General features: G+C 38.9%; 2 protein-coding genes across 2 annotated transcripts in view; both read right to left on the bottom strand.

Annotated features, from left to right (window-relative positions):
• Positions 1–1,675: 1,675 nt before the first annotated feature.
• LOC134673898 (oxysterol-binding protein-related protein 3-like) overlaps positions 1,676–21,967 on the bottom strand; it is a 73,095-nt gene continuing 52,803 nt past the window's right edge. Inside the window, exons 17-25 of the mRNA XM_063531952.1 lie at positions 21,468–21,673; positions 20,666–20,878; positions 19,250–19,420; positions 17,050–17,163; positions 16,426–16,555; positions 16,060–16,174; positions 12,112–12,234; positions 11,066–11,180; positions 1,676–2,448 (exon numbers count right to left, since the gene is read on the bottom strand). Of these exons, the coding sequence (XP_063388022.1) occupies positions 11,084–11,180; positions 12,112–12,234; positions 16,060–16,174; positions 16,426–16,555; positions 17,050–17,163; positions 19,250–19,420; positions 20,666–20,878; positions 21,468–21,673 (1,169 nt within the window). The 3' untranslated portion in view covers positions 1,676–2,448; positions 11,066–11,083. The remainder of the gene's footprint in view (positions 2,449–11,065; positions 11,181–12,111; positions 12,235–16,059; positions 16,175–16,425; positions 16,556–17,049; positions 17,164–19,249; positions 19,421–20,665; positions 20,879–21,467; positions 21,674–21,967) is intronic.
• On the bottom strand, positions 8,330–10,292 carry LOC134673885 (uncharacterized). Its single transcript, XM_063531940.1, has 3 exons — positions 10,183–10,292; positions 9,162–9,442; positions 8,330–8,968 (listed from the first exon to the last, which is right to left on the bottom strand). The coding sequence occupies exons 1-3, from the start codon at positions 10,290–10,292 to the stop codon at positions 8,661–8,663; spliced, it is 699 nt and encodes a 232-aa protein (XP_063388010.1). The 3' UTR covers positions 8,330–8,660.

Below are 21,967 nucleotides of genomic sequence, written 5' to 3'. Positions count from 1 at the left end.
TCGGATTTTAGTACCTACCTACCATAAGTGACAATTTTATTTGTATTTTCCATATAAAACCAAGAAATTCATAACATGTATACAGGGTGTGACCTTATACAGATGAAATGACCTATAAAGTCACTACGCAGGTGTTTACATTTCATTCTGTATATTTTGGCGTTTTCCCGATATTTGCAAGTTTATTAGTATTTATAAGTATAACATTTTATCATGCATTGGTACTCTAAAACAAGAAGTGTTATTTAATACTTAATTCTTTAAAACAAGCATATTTCCATTTAAAATAACATTCCTATTAATATACCTACTCTCTTCGACAATTCGACTGTAGCCAGTATCAACTATACAAATTAAAATATACATTAATTACATCGTCTATCATTTTAATGGAAACTTTTTCACAGCCACAATACTATAAAAATAATATTTCATAACTTGGAAAAAAATTAAAACACAAAATATGGGGCATTATCTATGAAAAGGGACCTTATTGTCGATGGCGCTTACTCCGCACAGCGTCGCGCGTCATTGTATTTATATCGGAGCATTGTTAATAATGGCGTAAGCGCCATCGACAATAGGTCCCTTTTCATAGATAACATCACATATGAATAACTTAGTACCATTTGTATAGAACCATTTGATAACAAAATTAGTAAAATATAAGAATTGGCTATTTGTATAATACTATTAATACAACAAAGTTAATTTTATTAATAAAGAAAGGTATTTCTTATGTCCATATTAACGATAATAATGGCCACACCACACTTAGCGTCTCCCGAGCGTCGGCATCTAGTCAACTCTAAAGGTGCTGCTCGACGCAACGTTATCGCAACTGTGCAGCGACGCCATTTTCCATAGCGCTGACTATATTTATAGACGCCGACGCTCAAAAGACGCTAGTGCGAAATATGAAATTAAGAAATGCAGCCCTAATATGAAATTAACTACTAACCCCCTTATTCATAAACGTTTACTAAAGTTGACAAGCCGATAATGATCGTTTGTCCCTTTCCGACGTATTGGTATGATAGAAAGGGACAAACGATTATTATCGGCTTGTTAACTTTAGTAAACGTTTATGAATAAGGGGGTAAGTATTTATCGCATTTTTAAAACAAAATAACATTATACTAAAAATGAAGTGTTAGTATAGTACATACGAGTAGAACTATTGAGGGCCTACTTTTTTTTAAATTTCCGACCAGGCCCCAATTTCACATCGGTGACAGGTGCGACGAATTGTAAAATCACTATTGCTGACGTCACAGGCATCCATGGGCTACGATTACCACTTACCATCGGGCGGGCCGTATTCCTGCTTGCCACCATCATTGTATTATTTAAAAAAGCTTTATTATATCGGAAAAAAACAGATATTTCTCCTGCGAAGTTTCTGACAATTGTCAAAGATTTAGAGAAGAATTGTAGGTAATTCTTGACAGGTAATGAGTCGTCAGGTAATTGAGGTGAGGTGTCGGAATTTCGTGACAATTGTAGTGTTTCTTGTGTCAATTGTCATAAACTTAGCAAGAGAAATATCTGTTTTTTTCCGATATCATAAAGTTTTTTTTTAATAATACAATGATGGTGGCAAACAGGAATACGGCCCGCCCGATGGTAAGCGGTAACTGTAGTTCATGGATGCCTGTGACGTCAGCAACAGTGATTTTACAATTCGTCGCACCTGTCACGTTGGTGAAACAGGGGCCAGGTTTAGACTTTGGACAGACTAGTATTTAAAAAAACAAAATGAGTAGGTACCTACATTTATTCGAAATCAATAAAAATGATATATCAAACTATGCATCGCCCGTTCGTACCTTTGAAAGCCTTTGATGGCAAAAAAAAAATCTTGTCAATGTATCTTATAATGCACAATTTTAGACCCTCTTTTTGTATTTTATTCTAAGGGCATTTTCGAAGCCATTCGAGGCTTGAACTCACAATTTTTTTATTTTGCCAAAAAAATGGTTAAACAAATTTGTAGAAAAATCTATGAAGAATACGTGAACTGGATGAAATTTTATGTTCCGTAAGAGGATTTCATATTAACCCACCATATAAAGTTTTCAATTTTTTTAATTTGAATCTTATTCTGTAAGCAAATTAGAAGGAATTTCGTTCAAAAAGCAATGAAGCAAAATAAATGTTACTTTATTTGGTTCATGAAAGGTTCAATTTCGATTGCACGAATATGTACATTGTAATGTACATTTAGTCTCAGGAGGTTATAAGTAACAAAAAAAAGTAGACCCCATTTTAAACCAAAGCATTCAGAAAGCCACAATCCGCAGACGATTCTCGCCTCAACGCCTCGGCCTTACAGTATACATAGAGTAGAAGGATTATTGACGATAAGGACTATAGTCGTGTAAAGCTCCTAATTGAACGAAAGCGAAGCGACACAACCTAGCAGAGCACCTCGCACTGTGGCAAACGCTGGAACAAAAATATGTAATTAGCAATAGGGAATGTTACGCGAAACTCTGCGTAGGGGGCGCTACTACCACAATCCATCACAATCTGGGGGTATACCGCGAAAAAGAAAATTGAAATTTCGTTATGTGTTTAATTCAGCATACATGTACATAATCCATTTCAGTATTACATAATAGCCCTCTCGCGCATGAGAGGAGGCCTGTGCTCAGCAGTGGGACGTATATAGGCTGAAATGATGATGAATGATGATTACATAATACACTTTGTCTGCTGGATTTAAAGACTTCATAGCATGATCGAATAAAACAAAACAATGAAACAAACAATTATGTCATAATTAAAAGTACAGTAGGTATGCCAATACATTTAACATGAAAAAACTACTTAGATGGACGGACTATCCGTATAAATAACATACCTACGTATACTACAAATTAACATTTATAAAAGGAGTAAATGATAAGATAACATTACTGCACATAAACAAATTAAACTTAATTATAGACACATTCACATTTGATTCAAATAAAAAAGTCTAAATCAACGTGAGGAAGACTGGCATATACAATTATTGATTGGGGGTTGGAAAGAAGGTCATAGGGCATTTGTATGTAGGAACGTACTTCGCTTAGACACAGTCATGAAGATAGAGCATCGCTCCTTCTGCTCTTCCGATTTTCTGTCAGTCGAGTATGTGTATGAACGCAAGAGTTAGATGCTACGAAAGAGCTTCTTGTAAATAGACTGTCTTCCTCCCATTAAATAAATAAATAAATAAATAAATATTAGGGGACATCTTACACAGATCAACCTAGCCCCAAACTAAGCAAAGCTTGTACTATGGGTGCTAGGCGACGATATACATACTTATATAGATAAATACATACTTATATACATAGAAAACACTCGGGAACAAATATTAGTGTCATCACACAAATAAATCCCCTTACTGGGATTCGAACCCAGGACCATCGGCTTAGCAGGTAGGGTCACTACCCACCAGTGGCGGCGCGTCATACATATCAATAGGCAAGCCGGGGCTAATTTGGTTTACATATTTCCTTTACAACACTGCTCGAACGTCCAAAAACAGGCAAGCCGGTAGGAATCGGCTTTTAGGGACGCGCCGCCACTGCTACCCACTAGGCCAGACCCGAGATCGGTCTTCGCACCACCCCATTCGCCCATTGACCTTAACTACCAGTTTTATCATTTCAAGGATCATTTTAAACAAATTCTCGCCAATGTACCGACGCCCATAGCATACATGCGTGTTGCCAATCTAAAGGATATTGCCAACAAGACTTATGCCATACCAAAGTTACAACATCATAAACCTCAGCACCATGGAGTTCCCCAAACTGCTTCACTGCATCCCCTGGCTTGCAACCGCCGTCACAATCGCATCCAAACATGTCGCAGTCCCCAACCCCACAGTCAAAGTAAATCGAAGGAGCTGTGCCATCCCCACACACCATGGCGTAGCACGAACCATCATGGTGTCTATGCGCGTTGAAATCATGGCACCATTTAGTTTGGTCACTTCTTTCGAACTTTATAGGCGTTGGATTGCAGCATTCGGCGAAAATCGATGGTAAAAAGAAGAGAATTATAAAATTGTACAGCATTACTGTATTTTTAAATTATTGTGTTTTTATTGGAGAAAATAACACTTGTCAGAGCGGAATCAGAAGGAACGGCGAACTAAAGCGTTTCAAGATTACACAAACAACTAAGCTAACGTGACTTGTCATCTGACCCTTATAATTACATGTTTATTTTATTTGTCTATAAATACAATAACTACTATAATAGGTATTATTTTTTTATTTACAGAAGCGGGAATACTCGTTGCATTTTTGAATTGACACAGGGACTTCTCATCGACTTCCGACACACTTAATAATATATATCGATACGATGTCGAATACAAGTATCGTCGATGACACTGATAACATCGTTCATTAAAAACAATATATAATTTGTATGAAAAATACGAAGTCTAAAGTCTTCATTATTTTTAAAAGTATCTGAACAAATGTTGGTCTGGTTGAGGAGTATAGCTTACAGTTTATTTTTTTGCTCGTGTTACAGGACAGACCCAGTATAAGAAATATCGATATAATTACCTCTATTGGTTGGGACGCATCCTATTATGATTTTTGATGGATTAAATTATGATGCCACGACTACAAATATTTTGTTGGAATAAATGACCAAAGAACTTTTCAAATTATTTATGTGCTTAAAAAATGTAACGGTTAAATTGAACCACACATCATTATTTTTATCTCCTTGGATATCATGGGCCTATAATCCCGGTTTTTTGACAGGCTTGCGTGGGGACACAGATCCAACACGTAGAGGCCCCTTGGAGAGCTTTTATGTCATGTAGAACGCCTGCTGGAACCCGTTCACAGCTGCAACAATAGACACCCGTGAACCGGTCTCAGCAGGCATTGGGACTATTGTAGAAAAAGAGAACAGTATACCGGTCTATGGATTGAAGTTTGGGTGGACTATGAGACTGGGCTATTGTAAAAGAGGTCCGGACACCTCATCATTATTTTTATTTGTATCTCCGTTTTAAAACTCTCGGGTCTTTCGAGCCCGGTCATTTATAAGGCGTGCGTGGGGATATGGATCCAACACGTAGAGGCCGTTTGGAGAAATTTGATGTCATGTAGAACGCCTGCTGGAACCCATTCACGGGTACATCAATAAATACCCGTGAACCGGTTTCAGCAGGCATTGGAAGCTATTGTAAAGAATATGGTCACACTCTAAAAAATGAAGACCAACTAAGAGCAGTTTTCTCTTAGTTGACGTTAAGTTAATTACAACAATAACGATCTTATATAAATCAAAGAAAGCTGATTACTTAAAACAATAAGTGTATCTGTGATTGAACTAATAAAGTAGGTACGTTATTAATCCTAACAATTGTATACTTTGCATCTATTATTAACTTGTTGGCATAATTATGTAACGTAGGTTAATTCAATCCTTAACAATTTAATTAAAACAGATAAATATGTTAATAGTTATGAACATTTTAATAGTTTATTTGATTATTTTGTCTTTGTTGATTTACATAAGATTTGCTAGTTGAATCAACTAAACATATAATTTATTTAGAACAACGAAGATAAAACACTCAATCCCATTATGATCAAGTTATTGTATTGATTACGAAACTAATATTCCATTCTACTAAGAATTATTTGTTAAATCGATTTTCTTAATAATTAAATTAAATAATCGGTTAATCCGATCAATCAAGAGCTGTACACCCGCTCTCCGCCCCGCCCGCGCCCCTCTCGCGGCGCGTGCGACCGAGCAGTCAGTCTCTGTAGCACGCAGTTGCGTTAAGCTCATTCAATTACCTATTCCTCTGGAAAAACCTGGTGTGTACAAAGTTGATTGCAGTTGTGGTAGTTCGTACAGTGGGCATACCAAACGCACTATTGCCTGCAGAATTAAAGACCACATCGCTGCGGTCAAGAACAACGACGCTCACAAGTCAGCTATTGCTCAGTGTCACCTTGAGTCGAGTATAAGTCACTGGATCGAGCTGCATAGTCCCAAGGTCATTTCGACAGCACGCCACTATATACCAAGATTGGTAAGAGAAGCCTTAATTCACAAATACAACAATTTTAATCGTGAAGATGGGTTTTTAAACTGTGAAATGTGTGGAATATTGTGATTTGTTTGACTAAAAAACAACCAGTGACATCCGAATCAAACTCGCGTAGTGACACTGTGAGTGTAGTGTGCTTGGATAGACCAACAAGTGTGAACGTGATTAGACCAACGAGTGTTAACCCCTCGTATGCTTAGACACGGATCCGTGCGCGTGAATTTAAATGCAAAACGTTTACTTTCAAAATGATTAAATGAATAAATAACATCTTATTATAATATTTTTTTGTTTTATTCATTTACCCCCTTTTTATAAAACTACGGGCTTGATTTAGTTTAATTATGTTTTATCCCTTTCTTTGTTGTAATATTTTATTCACTACTTATTCGTTTAAATTTTATAAATTTTCTTTGTGCTAGTTTTTATACGCGCCGTGCTGAATAAATGCTGGTCCTCGTACTCGCATTATACTCAAGGCATTAGTCTTAAATACTAAGTAGGTAATACAGATTACAGATTTATTTCAGATCTTTTTGAGGATCGGCATAGGCCGATATGGCTTCACATTTCACAAGCACGCCTCCTCCCGTGTTTGTAAAGCTAAACCGGTCTAAGCCGATCGCCAAAAAGATCTGAAATAAATGTATAATGTATATTTTAGTATTTAAGACTAATTCCTTGAGAATAATAACGAGGACCACCAGCATTATTCAGCACGGCGCGTATAAAAACTAGAGATGTGAAAGAAATGTTTTAGTAAATGCGACAAAGTAAGTCATAGTACAATTGAACAAGAATGGTATTGTACTAAACAAGCTTCATAGTTGAAATGATTAAACAATTAAGATTCAAATTGAACAATATCTTAGTTCAGGCTAATAAGATGCATAAGTCGATGTAATCATGTTCTTAGTTGAACTTATTTAGGTAAAATAGTTAATACAGTAATTCTTCATGTTAACATTGATTTACATCTTAGTTGAAATGATTAAACAATTAAGATTCAAATTGACCAATATCTTAGTTCAGGCTAATACGCCATAAGTTGGTGTAATCATGTTCTTAGTTGAACTTATTTGGGTCAAATAGTTAATACAGTAATTCTTCATGTTAACATTGATTTACATCTTAGTTAAACTAACTTGTTTGTTTTCATTATCAAGCCCTTAGTTGATCTTACTAGGATCAATTAGTTAGCATAATTATTTTTCGTGTAAATATTGAACAAGATCTTAATTGGTTCAGTTACCTAACAATAGTAATAGCAATCAGAATTACCTTGTTTGATGTGTTTAAGTTCTTGTTAGGCTCGTATGGAATCAAGATGCTTGATTACGGCCATCAAGATATTGATAGGGCCAACCAAATTTTTTTTAGAGTGCAGAATACTGGTCTATGGTTTAAGTTTGGGTGGAAAAAAGACTGGGCTATTGCAAAGAAGTCCGGACACCTGCCATAACACTGTTTGCACAAGTTATCGAGACAGGTGGTGACTCGCCACTCGTTAGATGGGCACCTGATGCGCCATCGTAAAGACGGCCAGGTGCAACACCGGCGTGAGCGGCTCAGGGGTGTCGAGAGGTGGTGCTGCGCTTTCTCCGAAGTTACTCGCGGCGTTATGCCCTTTAACACTTCCACCCCTGGAGCATATAGCTCTAGCGACTCCTCTCTGGACGGCCAATGAAGGCGAGCCAGAGCTGAGAGTCCTGCGGGTCCCCTTGGGGTCCACTCCGACCGACGAAGACACGCCGGAGACGGAGACCCTGACCGACTCTCGGGAGCACTCGGGTCCGTGGGGTCGTTACTCCCCAACAGCTCGCTACAAGCTGCCCTGCGGGCTTATTTTTATTATTATTTTATTGTGAAAATATGTTAAAATAACATAACAAAAATATGTAAAAAAAAATTTTTAAGCAAATATCCGTTGTCAGAGACAGAAATAGACCCAGTACTACTCCTCGCCTTGTCACTGGCTAAAAACAACATAAGTACAGCTATTTCTTCAGGCTCTCCTATTCTATTTAAAGTCTAGTTATTCCAATAGAACTTGCTAACTATGTAAAAAAACAACCTAATTTTGTTTTATCACTGTTTCTCTTTGAATTTTCACACCACCTCATCTAATACCATTGAAACCTTACACATATACACTATTGAAACGGTCCGTTTCGTAAAATACATAAATATGTAACTGTATCTTGGATATTTAATAAAAGTTTAAAATGGTTTCATAAGTTAGGTTATTAGGACCCGATGGAATGGCGGTTTTGTTTCTTTTAAATTCTACAATTGTCTATGATGGGTAGTGTTGTGACTAAAGTTTGTAATATAAACCCGCTACACACTACCCAACCCACGCTCTGTACGTATCGGAACGGTTATAAAATACATCAATACATCATTCTTAAGTACTAATTTGTCTTCTGATCGTGATTAAACAAATTAAAAATATGTAACTACTTGTTTTTTACTTTTGGTATTTTATTATTCGATATGGTTTGACATTAGTAAAGTAGTAAGTAGGAGTCTTGCCCATCACTAGTAAATTGATCATTCAGAGACAATTTCAATATGGCGGTTTGTTTACATAGTTAGCAAGTTCTATTGAAATAGACTTTAGGGCTGTACCGCTTTTGAATGTCTCCCACACAGCATCGGGGTTTTGTACGCCAGAATTTTCTAGAATATCTGTTCTCACTGGTCCTGGATTGACGCTGTTCACTCTAACGCCCGCAGGCGCCAGTTCTAAGGCAGCGCAGCGCGTGAAATGATCCAAAGCTGCTTTAGAAATGCAGTATGCTGCATGCGTCGGTACTTGGGGGACGTGAAGAGATCCAGTACTGGACGTGTTTATGACGTTTCCTTTTGTTTTTAACCGACTTCCTTTTCATAGAAGGAGGAGGTTCTGTATTCGGTTGTGGCTATTTTTTTTTCTATGTACGTTCACCGATTACTCCGACATCCGTAGACAAACATATCAGTTGGTAACGCATAGACTTAAAAAGGATAATATTTTATTTCATCCTTTTTGAAGTCGGTTTTCTCTTTTTTTGTAAAAAGTTTTTAATTAAATGAGGAGTTGCTAGGGTTGTGAGACGGATCGCAGCTCGAACGTTAGTTTTCATTACAACATCGTATGCTTCGAGAATATTTCCGTCGAGTAGCGTACCTAGTTTGGAAAATCCAGCGTTGTTGATGAGGACATCTAATTTTCCAAACTTATCAACAGTTTCCTGGAGTATAGTGCTTGTTTCTTGTTCGTTGGAAATACGAGTATCTGCTTTGATGGCAAGAGGAGTTTCTCCTTTTTCCGCGCATTGCCGTGCGACGTTGCTTAGTTTGGTTTTGACGACCGGTCTGGCCTAGTGGGTAGTGACCTAGTGACCCTGCCTGCGAAGCCGATGGTCCTGGGTTCGAATCCCAGTAAGGGCATTTATTTGTATGATGATACAGATATTTGTTCCTGAGTCATGGGTGTTTTCTATGTATTTAAGTATTTGTATATTATATACACCGTGTTTTTTTTTTATTTCCGTTAATTGCAAGGGTGCATTCCTGAGCTTAAATCAAGTAACTTTCTCATAGAAACCGATATTCTAATTAACTCCATTTCGGAGATAATCAATAATCTATTTTTTTCCTATAACGCCTCTACAAGCGTGTACACTTGCCTTAGGGTCGGTTTACATATTGATTAGTGTTTAGAATGAGTTCATACATTTGCTACTAAAGTTAAGTACAATCTCGGTCGATAGATGTTCGAAATAACATTGATATGTCACAGATTTCAATTGTTTGGTTGAGTTAAATGTAATGTCCGTGTTACAACAACGCTATATGCTACATTTAATTACTTTTTAAACTTTTTTTTTTACCAAAAATGCAAAAAAATTTTTTTTTGAGAATTTAACTATGCCATTTAAGTAGTTCTCTTAAACGTACTTAACCATACCCCGAAGTTAACGGAATTCAATAAAAACACGGTGTATATCGTTGTCTGAGTACCCACAACACAAGCCTTCTTGAGCTTACTGCGGGACTTATTCAATCTGTGTAAGAATGTCCTATAATATTTGTTTATTTATTTATTTCGACCGACGATGGCGGCTCGAGCTTCCTTCGTATACAAGATGGCGGCTGCTGCACCGATACCGGAGCTCGCACCCGTCACTAGAACCACTCTACCGGACAAACTCATAATCTGTCTTCATCATCATCATCATTTATTGCATTCCATGGTATTTACAGATGGTATTTAAAATAATTATAGTTCGTTTTTTTAGCATTAGAAAGAACTTGAAAGAAGGTAAGCGATCTTGGCATGTCTTTTAATTGACAAAACGCTTTTTAAAAATCAATAACTATTACTTATGAAAGCAGAAGAATATAAATGATCGTATTACATTCGTAATTGTTACATATTTGCCGTAACATATTTTTAAAATGTGTTTTTCAATTAAAAGACACATCAAGATTGTTTACCTAATTTCTAATGCTAAAAAAAAACGAAGTATATAGGTATATAAAAATTAGAAGCAGTGGTGGCCGAGTGGATATGACGTCTGACTTTCAATCCGGAGGTCGCGGGTTCAAATCCTGGCTCGTACCAATGAGTTTTTCGGAACTTATGTACGAAATATCATTTGATATTTATCACTAGCTTTTCGGTGAAGGAAAACATCGTGAGGAAACCTGCATACGTCTGCGAAGAAATTCATAGGTGTAGGTGAAGTCCCCAATCCGCATTGGGCTAGCGTGGGGACTATAGCCCAAGCCCTCTCGCGCACGAGAGGAGGCCTGTGCTCAGCAGTGGGACGTAAATAGGCTGAAATGATGATGAAAATGATGATAAACAAAACTAATAAAAACTAACTAAACTAATAAAAATCAACCTTGTTTTGTTACTAGTACGGTTCACTTTGGCACTGAATTTGTGGTAGTAGTTATTACTTACTCTGTAGTGGTACTCACGTATATGTATAAGTGCGGTCACCACAGCCGCGGCGTGTCGGTGAAGCCCGCCTCGCGCGCCTTCCAATACTCGCCAGTGAATATCCACGTCTCTTCACCGTCTTCTAGCGTTTTTCTGTTAAATTCATATTCATATCATTACATAAATAAGCATAAATTGTAAACATTCAGCAAAATAAGGTAGTTTTGCTTTTACACTTTTTTCTAAAATCTATTATTTTGCTAAATTTTATAATACCTACTATAAGGTAGGGCATCCGCTAGCGTGGGCGGGTGCACGGAGCGGGCGACCGCACGCGGGAGTCATTGTAGGTAAAGTCCACGACCGTCCGACCAGTTAGCGGCGCTCATACTCGTACTATTTTCATCACACTTGCTCAGTAAATGCGGAATTGCACGCAGGTTTAGCGGGAGTTATAGAAAAAGCGTTCTCTCTAGGGAGTTATGAAGTTTCTAGTGCCATAATTAACAGTTTTTTGTCCTTATACTTAATTTTTGTATCGCAAGTGTGATGAAAAGCATTGTAACTCGGGCAAGCCGTCGCGATTTAACTTACTCTCGTTTGCAATATTCAACTTAACTTACTTTTGATAATTTGCTCACCCGCTCCGTGCGCCCGCGCCAGCTAGCGGACTCTCTTATAAATATCCTGTCAAATAACGTTTGCTTCTCCTTCGAAATCTTTCCTGTAAACCCTGTAAACGCCACGCATATTGTGTGCTACTCGTATAGGGTATTATACTGTATTTAAAATACATTATTTTACACCATGCATGAAATAAAGCACCAGATAAATATTAGAAAAACATAGATCTCATTAAATTTATTTAAAAACCAAATCCTATTTAATAAATCGGATAGAAATATATATAGTAGGTGAATTGACCGTGACGTCACGATGTAATGTTTCATATAAATTCCATATTAGCAAATCGTTATGACAGTTCTAAAAAAGTAATTGATTTGACTAGTAGGAAAATACCCTATTGGGCTGTAGCCACGCGCGTCAGTTGACGTCTTCGGCGGTCAAAGAAGATCAAACAAACCTGAACCAGAGCGGGCTGTGCTCGACGCCGTCACGGCGCCGCTCTCTCTGCGCCTGCTCCAGCTCATGCTTGAACTGCTCTGCTGCATCCACGTCTCCTTCTTCTAGAGCACGCTGGTCAGGTCTAAAACCCGAAATAAGTTTTTGGCAAAAATTTCATTTTTGATACAAGCTTTTATCGCTGACTTTACTTTTCTTACGACAGACAACTAATACTCATCGAGACAATTCTAAAAACCCTTAAGAGGGCGTAGAGGTGGGTAAATTTTCAGATTCTGTCAAATTACCCCATTTCACGCACAAACGCAGCTCACGCACACTACCTCAATTTACTGGGACAGGTCAGTGACCCCTAATGTTTTTTTAAAGGTGCTGTTTCGAGTTTAGTGTTAACTACTGACCTCCTTTGAGGAATTAAAACTGTCAAACTTTCCTTTGTTAGAAGACAGAGAAAAAACACTTTTTATATATAGCTTTCCTTGTTTGTTCATGTCATGTCATAGGTATGTGACGTATTAGGTAATTATTTATTTTCGTTGTTGACTTTTGTATTAAGATAGGTACAAACGGCGACGCTCTTAACTGTTCATCGGTGGACCTTATGCCTTTTGTAATAAGGTTTACGAACTGTCAGTTAACAATGTGGTGGTGTGCGATGGTAGGTATGCGGTTTGTAGACCAAATTAAAACTAGGAGTTTTATTATTAAAGATATAAGAAATCGTCTATTTTACCTACTCGAAGTGAATATTATATATTATATATATATCTAAAATTATCCCTTCATTAGTTATATATAGGTCTTGTAACATATTTTTTACAACTAAACACGCTTATTATATTTTACTTATAAATAACTTAATTTTTAAAGCTCTATTGATAATAAGGCTTTAAAAACATCTAATAGAATGCAGGTACTACGCTTATACTTTTGTAAGTCAGTAAGTGATGCTTACTTAAAACTTATCGGGAAATCAAAAAACTCATAATTACCTATATTAAAATATTTAAATTTACTATTCCATCTCATACGTTCAATAAGGCCCGGGACCGGGCCTTGTCACCTGCACTGACAGAGGGCCTTTTTAGCCCCACATAATATTAAAGAACTGTGTCCCGGATAGTATGGGTTCTGGGCCATGACCATGACGCGTCCCGAAGTAACTTATACAGGGCGTAATCGTTAAGTGTAGCCAGGCTATAATTTCGTAAATATAACAGATATCAGAAAACTTCAAATTGTTATCGAAAGTGCGTTACCCAATGAGTAAAATTACATTAAGGGGTCATCCATTAATTACGTCACACGTTTGGGGGGGGAGGGGGTCAAGAAAATGTGACATGTTGTGACATGGGGAGGGGGAGTCACAAACACTGTGACGTCACTTTAACTTCATCACTATTCATCAGTAACCGAAAATTAATTTATATTTTTTTATTCGCAGTACATTTAAATAATGAGTTTTTGGAAGTATGTAGGTAATTTTCGTTCCTAATCGGTTTTGTGTTATAAAATTATATATATTTATTTTACCAAAAATATTTTTTTTTAGGGTTCTGTACCCAAAGGGTAAAACGGGACCCTATTACTAAGACTTCGCTGTCCGTCCGTCCGTCCGTCCGTCCGTCCGTCTGTCACCAGGCTGTATCTCACGAACCGTGATAGCTAGACAGTTGAAATTTTCACAGATGATGTATTTCTGTTGCCGCTATAACAACAAATACTAAAAACAGAATAAAATAAAGATTATTTGGGGCTCCCATACAACAAACGTGATTTTTGATCAAAGTTAAGCAACGTCGGGAGGGGTCAGTACTTGGATGGGTGACCGTTTTTTTTTTGCTTTTTGTTTGTTTTTTTTTTGCATTATGGTACGGAACCCTTCGTGCGCGAGTCCGACTCGCACTTGCCCGGTTTTTTAAATAATGCCGAGTTAGTACTGCCCATTTCGTTGAAAACAAAATTACCTAAAATGTGACGTCACACCAGGTGGGGAGGGAGTTGCAAAATGTGACCAAGTGTGACAAGGAGGGGGGAGGGGTCAAAAAACCTAGAAATTAATGTGACGTAATTAATGGATGATTCCTAATAACTTTTTTAAATAAAAGCAGAAATATCCCAAACATTAACGTCAAACCCTCCCATACATTTAGTACGACGACTCACCCCTCACTGTAATAAAATAATAAAACTACCGTTTATGAAATAATAGATTTATTATTTTATTACAGTTTATCATCGCAAATAATGAATCTCAAGCAGTTTTATCTCTTACGGCACCAACGTTCTTTGAAGGGTGAGTCGTCGTACTAAATGTATGGGAGGGTTTGTGAGTTAATGTCTTAGAGTAGAGTTAATGTCTGGGATATTTCTGTTTTTATTTAAAAAAAGTTATTAATGTAATTTTACTCATTGGGTAACGCACTTTCGATATCAATTTGAAGTTTTCTGATATCTGTTATATTTACGGAATTATAGCCTGGCTACATTTAACGATTACACCCTGTATATCATTAGATAGTTCATAGCCTATATCTATCGAATATATCGTTCTTATGAGCGTATTTGGTGGGCATACCTTATAAGTTTCAGTACAGGAAAAAGTACATATGAGCTGTACTTTTAATTGTTAGTACAATCGGTATCAAATAGATAGTGACGGCCAAAGTGACCAAATATAGCTATAGGATCTAAATGTGAACGAATAGGGTTAGGTGAGGCATATAAACACTTAAACTCCATCCACGCAAGGCTGAAATTCACATATGAAATAGAATGTGACAGGTCCTTACCTTTTCTGGATGTCAAACTGATGGTGAGATCGGACGGCACCTTGGCACACTCTGTATACAGAAAACCTACGCATACCGACAGATACTTACAGGCATCCTCTCATCATCACCCAAGGCACCTACAGTCTGTGATCGCGTCTTTGGTGAACAGGGCACATGACTTATGTGACCCTGAGCACCTGGACGGTGAACTGGCCCATGTCCAAGCTGTACTGGAGAGGAATGGATACCGTGGGAGGATGAAACGCAAGCCGAAGAGAACGGAGAGACATCCAGAGGTCAACAGACAACCAGCGTTTCTACCATATGTGAAAGGAATAACGGACAAAATTGGAGCAGTACTTAAGAAATTCTCCATCAAGACTGTATACAAGCCGTTATTCAAAGTAGCAGATCTGTTGCGCAGTCCAAAAGATGTCATTCCGTACCAAAATCCGGGCGTATACAAAATAGACTGTAGCTGCGGAAGTGTGTACATTGGACAAACTAAACGGAGCGTGCAAGAGAGGGTGAAAGAGCACATAGCGGCAGTTAAAAATCGCCAATTACACAAATTCGCAATCGCCGAACATCTTTTTACATCTGGCACAAATCACTGGATTGACTTGCATAGACCAAAAGTTGTCTCCACTGAACGCCATTATTATCCTCGAGTTGTGCGAGAAGCAATTGAAATCAAGAAACACCCCAGGAATTTTAATAGGGAGGATGGTTTCAACTTATCGCCAACTTGGGAACCAGTGATACAGAAGCTAAAGCCAAAGGATCTATCTTCGGACGGGTGCGTGGATATTGTGAGTGTTGCGTGTCGGACTATTGACAATAATTAACATTATGTGTGGTGGGTGGTTTGAAAATGTGATGTCTACCCCAAACTTTTCCATACACTTTTCGTCGGGTAGATGCACAAATCTCTGTTTTGACATTTTGCTGGGACAATCAGTCAGCCGCGACCACGACCAGTGAAACCTGTGTCGAAACGTCGGTAAATAAAGGTAATTGAATATAATTCGCGTTAGACCCGTCTATAATGTGAGTTAATAGACATCAATTGGTATTTACCAGTTCCTTATTGTTGGAATGGTCAGATCGTAACTATAACTGCGTAAAAAATTAATGCCTTCGCTAATTTTTGGGATTAATCGTTTACTTTTTACCTCAATCTAGTGTCAGTAGATGGCAGCACGTCCCGCATCCCCGGTTCCAGCTCGTTCAGCTCCATAGCGAAGCGTGTGAAGCCGTAATACAGCTCGTAGTCGGGCGGCATGGGCCCTGAAATCATATGTCACATCACATTCACTTATGTTTATGAAGACGGGCTTAATATGGACACTAAGTATGGTGCCAGTACAGCGGTCACGAATTCGAGCCAATCGTGCAGTCGCAATATCAACCTTAGGTTAGCTATTAAATACTGTTCCAAAAAGGTTTATCAAAAAATCTTCAGTGCACGGTCTTGTTACATTAAATGGTCTTTGGTTGACTCGGATAAGATTTCTCTTGGCTGGCTGAAGGAAGGTTACCTGGTCTCCAAAGCGTCCGCTCCCCGCCCTGCAGTCCCTCGGACCAGCGGCCTTGCAGGCGCATGCGCGGCTGCCCCCCCACCGCCACCACCCCTCGCACCTCGTGGCGACTCGATGACCAGGAGCTTGCCTGTGACAAGTTATCAACATATGTATACGAGTATACCTAGTCATCATCATCATCTTCACCAATTAGCCTCATGCATGACTTTTTAACAAGCTTTTATTAGGTCGACCTGTATGTAACTATGTAATGGAATCTAAGGTACCTAATTTAACCATCTTCCAAGGATCGTAGCGTCATGAAAATTGGCAGCTGTATGTAGTTCTGATGACAATACAACAATATGGTACTGTCGAACTGATCTGATGATGGAGACAGGAGGAGGCCATAGGAACTCTGTGATGAAACAACGCAACCTAATTGTGTTAGTGGTTTTTAGAATTGTCTCGATGAGTATTAGTTGTCTGTCGTAAGAAAAGTACAGTCAGCGATAAAAGCTTGTACCAAAAATGAAATTTCAGCCAAAAACTTATTAAATTTAATAAATCATTATTTATATCGTTTCAACATCGGAAAACACGACAGTGTCTCCTTAAGCTTAATATTTAAATGAAACATACCTTGATGAACTGCAGTTTGCAAGTAATATCAGTGCCGTGGCACACGATATGCATGTCGCCGTACTGGTCGACCCACCGCTGCCCACCGAACAAATTGTGGACGCATGTCGTCACCTAAAACATAATAGAAATGTTATGCTACATCTAAAGCAGGCGTGGCTCACTCCGCGATTTCGTTGCTACAGGTAGCGGTAGCTGTCGCCACCTAGCAGCCATATCTGTGCTGATCGTAACAGACGCGTTATGTTAGAGTGAGTCTTCTGTACCTAGTACTATTATTTATTCTGTGTGTAAAGGCAGAGACATGCTCTGCAAGTACGTCTTTGGACGAGGGCTATCATGAAACAATGTCAAGTCAGGGATGCGAAACTCCTCACTTCGGGCAAACTCGGCTCCGTTCGGCTCAGCATTGCTCCGAGCAATTATAAGGGTTGACACAACTTGACGTCAGATTATCATTGGTCATAATTCTGAAACCGTTTACTTTTCAGGGTATTCGCAAGGTTATATCATATAGACAGGTTAGGTTAGGTTGGTTTTACGGCAATCCTGAAAAGTTACGCGTTTCTGAGAAAAAAACAAATTATGACTTACAAAAATTCGGACAAACAATACATTATGACTTAACTTTATGGGGGACAATAGATACCCCGTCAGTCGCACTTGAACTTCTTGGATTCACTCTGTAATAGGCTGCATAGATTTGCATCAGAATCAGAACATCAAATGACGGAACTGCTATAATGCTGCGGGGAGCTATTATAGTATAATGTATAATACCAAAGACATACGTAACTTCGTATAAGATGAATAAACGTGGAAAACTAAGGAAAAAACGTGCCTCGGAAATCAAGAAAAAGTCATTCTCGGATAGATGCCACACACACCTTTAGCCTATGCTCGGCTAGATGGCGTGACGACACCGTTTCATATTTAACAATTTTAACAATAGCTATCAGTGAATGAATATGGATCAAAATGATATAAAAATAATAAAATCATTTATCCATATAATATACATTCTTTTGATAATTTTATACGTTTTCATTCTGAGTTTTAGTCGTGTGTCGATAGATGGCAGTAAATTTACTGTGACTACAAAATTTACAGTGACAGGACACAGGACCCCTCTATACTATCTATTCTTTTAGATAATAAAGATAAAGATAAAAAAAATAGTTTGGTCAAGTAAGCATATTACAATCCGCTTATGAACGTCAAATAAACCTAAACCGGCTCCAACCGTACACCTCTGCCCCGAGAAGATTTAAATCCCCCCTCAATTGGAGGAGGGTATCCCAATATGGGACCGGCAACAAACTCGGCGGGACACATCTTTTCAAAACATTATTACATCTTATAATTAACATGCTGAAAAGTGTGCATAGTTTCAAAGTTACGCTAAAAAAAGAGATATATGAACATCAGCAAAGACAGGAAAGTTTAAGATGTGATACTAGTTTTATCTAAGAAGCCTTTTTTTTTTCACATACCTGTAGTTATGTCCCATGAGCCAACCATTTCTGCACTATTTTTTTTTAATTTGTTCGTCTTTTCCAAATAATTAATTTAGTGATATAGTTTGGTTTGTTTAAAGCTTTTACGACTAGAAGTTTTTAAGTTTTCTGCACAAAATGTACACGTGGATAGCTGTGTCATAGCACAAATATGGCCGTGCTGGTGTCGTGCCGTGTGACGTGGCCATGGCGTGGCGGCCAGCTGTCACTTGGCTGTCAGGCCTGTTCCAGATACGGCAATTGCCGCAATGTTGAAGTTGTATATAATAGTTTTAGTTTCAATTTTATGTTTTAGGTATAGTTCTAGTTTTTAATTAGTTTAGTAAATCATAGCATAACCGCCTCGTCGTCGAACGGCGTACGCCTGGGTTACAACGGAAGAACAGCGAACATGCTGAGTTGTGACCCTTTTATGGCATTTTTCACTAAATGTTATACATTGTATATTTGTCAACATGTTTTTGTCATCTGTGTTTGTTTGTCATAAATAAATGTATTTCTATTCTATTCTATTCTATTCTATTCATGCATTACGAGTAATTTTATTCATATATATGCTACAAAAACAAGTCAAAAAACAATAAATAAAAATAACTTAAAATTAAATACAAACTATTCTAATTAAACGAGTAATTAAGAAAAATACAATTTAAATTACTATACCCTCTGCCCTCTTAACTTACCTTGTTCCAACTGTAATGGTCGCCAGATGGCGCCAGTCGCACATGGACTCGCCCCGTCGGCTGGAACTCCATGGATTTGCCCCAGAACTTGGTCTTGATGCGAGCCTCCTGCCAGAACGTCCAGCGAGGGGACTCCGCGTGGCAGGCTGATATCGGCGGGTGGTGGGACACCTGAAAAAATAAAAAATAAATATTATAGGACATTTTTACACAAATTGACTAAGCCCCACGGTAAGCTCAAGAAAGCTTGGGTTGTGGATACTCAGACAACGATATATATAAATATTTAAATACATAGAAAACGACCATAACTCAGGAACAAATATCTGCATCATCAAACAAATAAATGCCCTTACCAGGATTCGAACCCGGGACCATCGGCTTCATAGGCAGGGTCAGTACCCACTAGGCCAGACCGGTCGTCAAATCAAAAAATCAAAATCAAAATGTTATCATTGTTATTAATCCTCGAGGCAAAAATAATGGTGTTATATGTTTGACCAGTGGCAGATTTGCAGTCTTTGCTGCCTCAGGCTCTGTACAGCTTGGCAAAAAAGAGTAGAAATTAAAAAGTGGCAACACTGTAGTGTCGTCCCTTTCAAACCAATATACATAAGAAAACGGGACGACACTACAGTGTTGCCACTTTTTAATTTCTAGTCTTTTTTGACAAGCTGTAGCCGCCCCTTGTGCACCCATCATATTGACTACATTTTAAGTTATTTCTTGTTATCATCAGCGAATGTTTTGTCACAATTTGCCGCCCCTAATTTTTTGGCGCCTTAGGCCTGGGTCTACAGCCGGTCTACAGGGCCTTAGGGCAAATCCGCCATTGTGTTAAACGCCAATGTCTGTCTGTCGCATCGCAGCTCTCCAACGGATGGACCGATTTTGATACGTTTTTTTTAAGTACCAATTGCTGGTACTATATCCGGTCAAACAAGTAGAAAAGGGCGTGAAATTTACTATTACACCTTCGCGTGTACATTTTTTATTTGCCGTTTTTTTCTACTGACGCAAATGGCTTGACAGACTATAAATTATCAAATTATCATAAAATGCCGAAATGCAATATGGGGTTGCTAGAGACGAGAGGTGATGGGGGGCCTTGGGGTTGGGGTCGTATGGGGTTGGGGTTGGGGTCGTATGGGGTTGCCAGAGAGCGTGTTACTTGTTCCGCAATGAACCGGAAGTCCCTCTCCCCCGTCACGTACTCGTAGGTCTCGGCCAGCAGCGGGTTGAACGGCTTGGAGGCGGCGCGGTGCGCGGACGCCGCGTACGCGCTCACCGCGAACGCAATATGGGGTTGCCAGAGACGAGAGATGGGGGACATGGGGTTGGGGTCGAATGAGGTTGGGGTTGGGGTCGTATGAAGTTGGGGTTGGGGTCGTATGGGGTTGTCAGAGAGCGTGTTACCTGTTCCGCGATGAACCGGAAGTCCCTCTCCCCTCGCACGTACTCGTAGGTCTCAGCCAGCAGCGGGTTGAACGGCTTGGAGGCGGCGCGGTGCGCGGACGCCGCGTACGCGCTCACCGCGAACGCGGCTATTAGCGACATGCGCTCCAGCTCGTTATTGCATGACGACGCTGAGTCGAGGAGCTCGGAGTATTCTAGCTCTTCGCAGAGGCGCTGCGGACGAAGGCACAGAATAAATACTACTGTTGGCAACATTAAGTCTACCCCACCAGTGCATAAAAACCGGTGCAAACCGTTGCTCCGGACATTTTGCCTTCGGCCGCCTTCGTGTTCGAGTGAGCTATTTTGATATTGTTCCATGCTATTTTATATTCCTTTATGCATTATAAAAATGTGTGATTTGTTCCTTTGCTCATGTCAAATTTATTAAAAAGTTTAATAAAATTATTGTGATTCGTTATTCTGATTGTTTTCGTTCTAAAATCCTCTGTCGGTATCACTCGTATCAATGAGTTTTTCGGAACTTATGTACGAAATATCATTTGATATTTACCACTTACTTTTCGGTGAAGGAAAAACATCGTGAGGAAATCTGCATATTTTCGCGAAGAAATTCAAAGGCGTATGTGAAGTCCCCAATCCGCATTGGTCCAGCGTAGGGACTATAGCCCAAGCCCACTTGCGAGTGAGAGGAGGCCTGTGCCCAGCAGTGGGATGTATATAGGCTGACAGAATTATTATTATATTCTACTAAAATGGCATATTAGTTAAATAGCTTCTGAAAATTTTATTTTATACTAACCTGCAGCATATTCAGAGGCTCATTAATAGTAACCGGCATCGATATTTGGCTCAGATCTTTCCCGATATTCTTGTACAGCAGATTCCACAGGCTCGGCGAGGCGGGCGTGGGTCTAGGACACGGTAGCCGGGAACGGCGGGTGTAGTTGGTGGTAAGCTCTGAACCGTTCTGGAGTGGGGTCCGTTCTGGTGGGATCACTGCTGATGCTGGAAAATTCTTAAAAAATTAGTGGAAATCTTACACAGATCAATCTAGCCCCAAACCAAACTCGATCGTTCGATATTGTAATGGAACTAGGAGGTTATAACTATTGATTCATCTACTATTTTGATATTTCCTTTTCAATATCGAGTAAATTATTTTATAGTTGGAAAACATATCCACTATACCTTATTGCTAAAAGGAAATTGCATAACATGAATTGGCTTCCTGGATTCTTCATATTATCACTACACCTTAAACTCAAAAGCTACTGAACGGATTATCATGCGTTATTCACC

Source organism: Cydia fagiglandana, chromosome 19, assembly GCF_963556715.1.
Source record: "Cydia fagiglandana chromosome 19, ilCydFagi1.1, whole genome shotgun sequence".
NCBI lineage: Eukaryota > Metazoa > Arthropoda > Insecta > Lepidoptera > Tortricidae > Cydia > Cydia fagiglandana.
This window is presented reverse-complemented; position numbering and strand designations above follow the sequence as displayed.

Coding starts and splice junctions, on each gene's coding strand:
- LOC134673885 (XM_063531940.1), bottom strand. CDS start 10,292: ATGAGTTTGTCCGGTAGAGTGGTTCTAGTGACGGGTGCGAGCTCCGGT. Junction 9,443..10,182: donor GCCGCCATCGTCGGTCGAAA/TAAATAAATAAA, acceptor CAGACCGGTCGT/CAAAACCAAACTAAGCAACG. Junction 8,969..9,161: donor CCTAGCAACTCCTCATTTAA/TTAAAAACTTTT, acceptor AAGGAAGTCGGT/TAAAAACAAAAGGAAACGTC.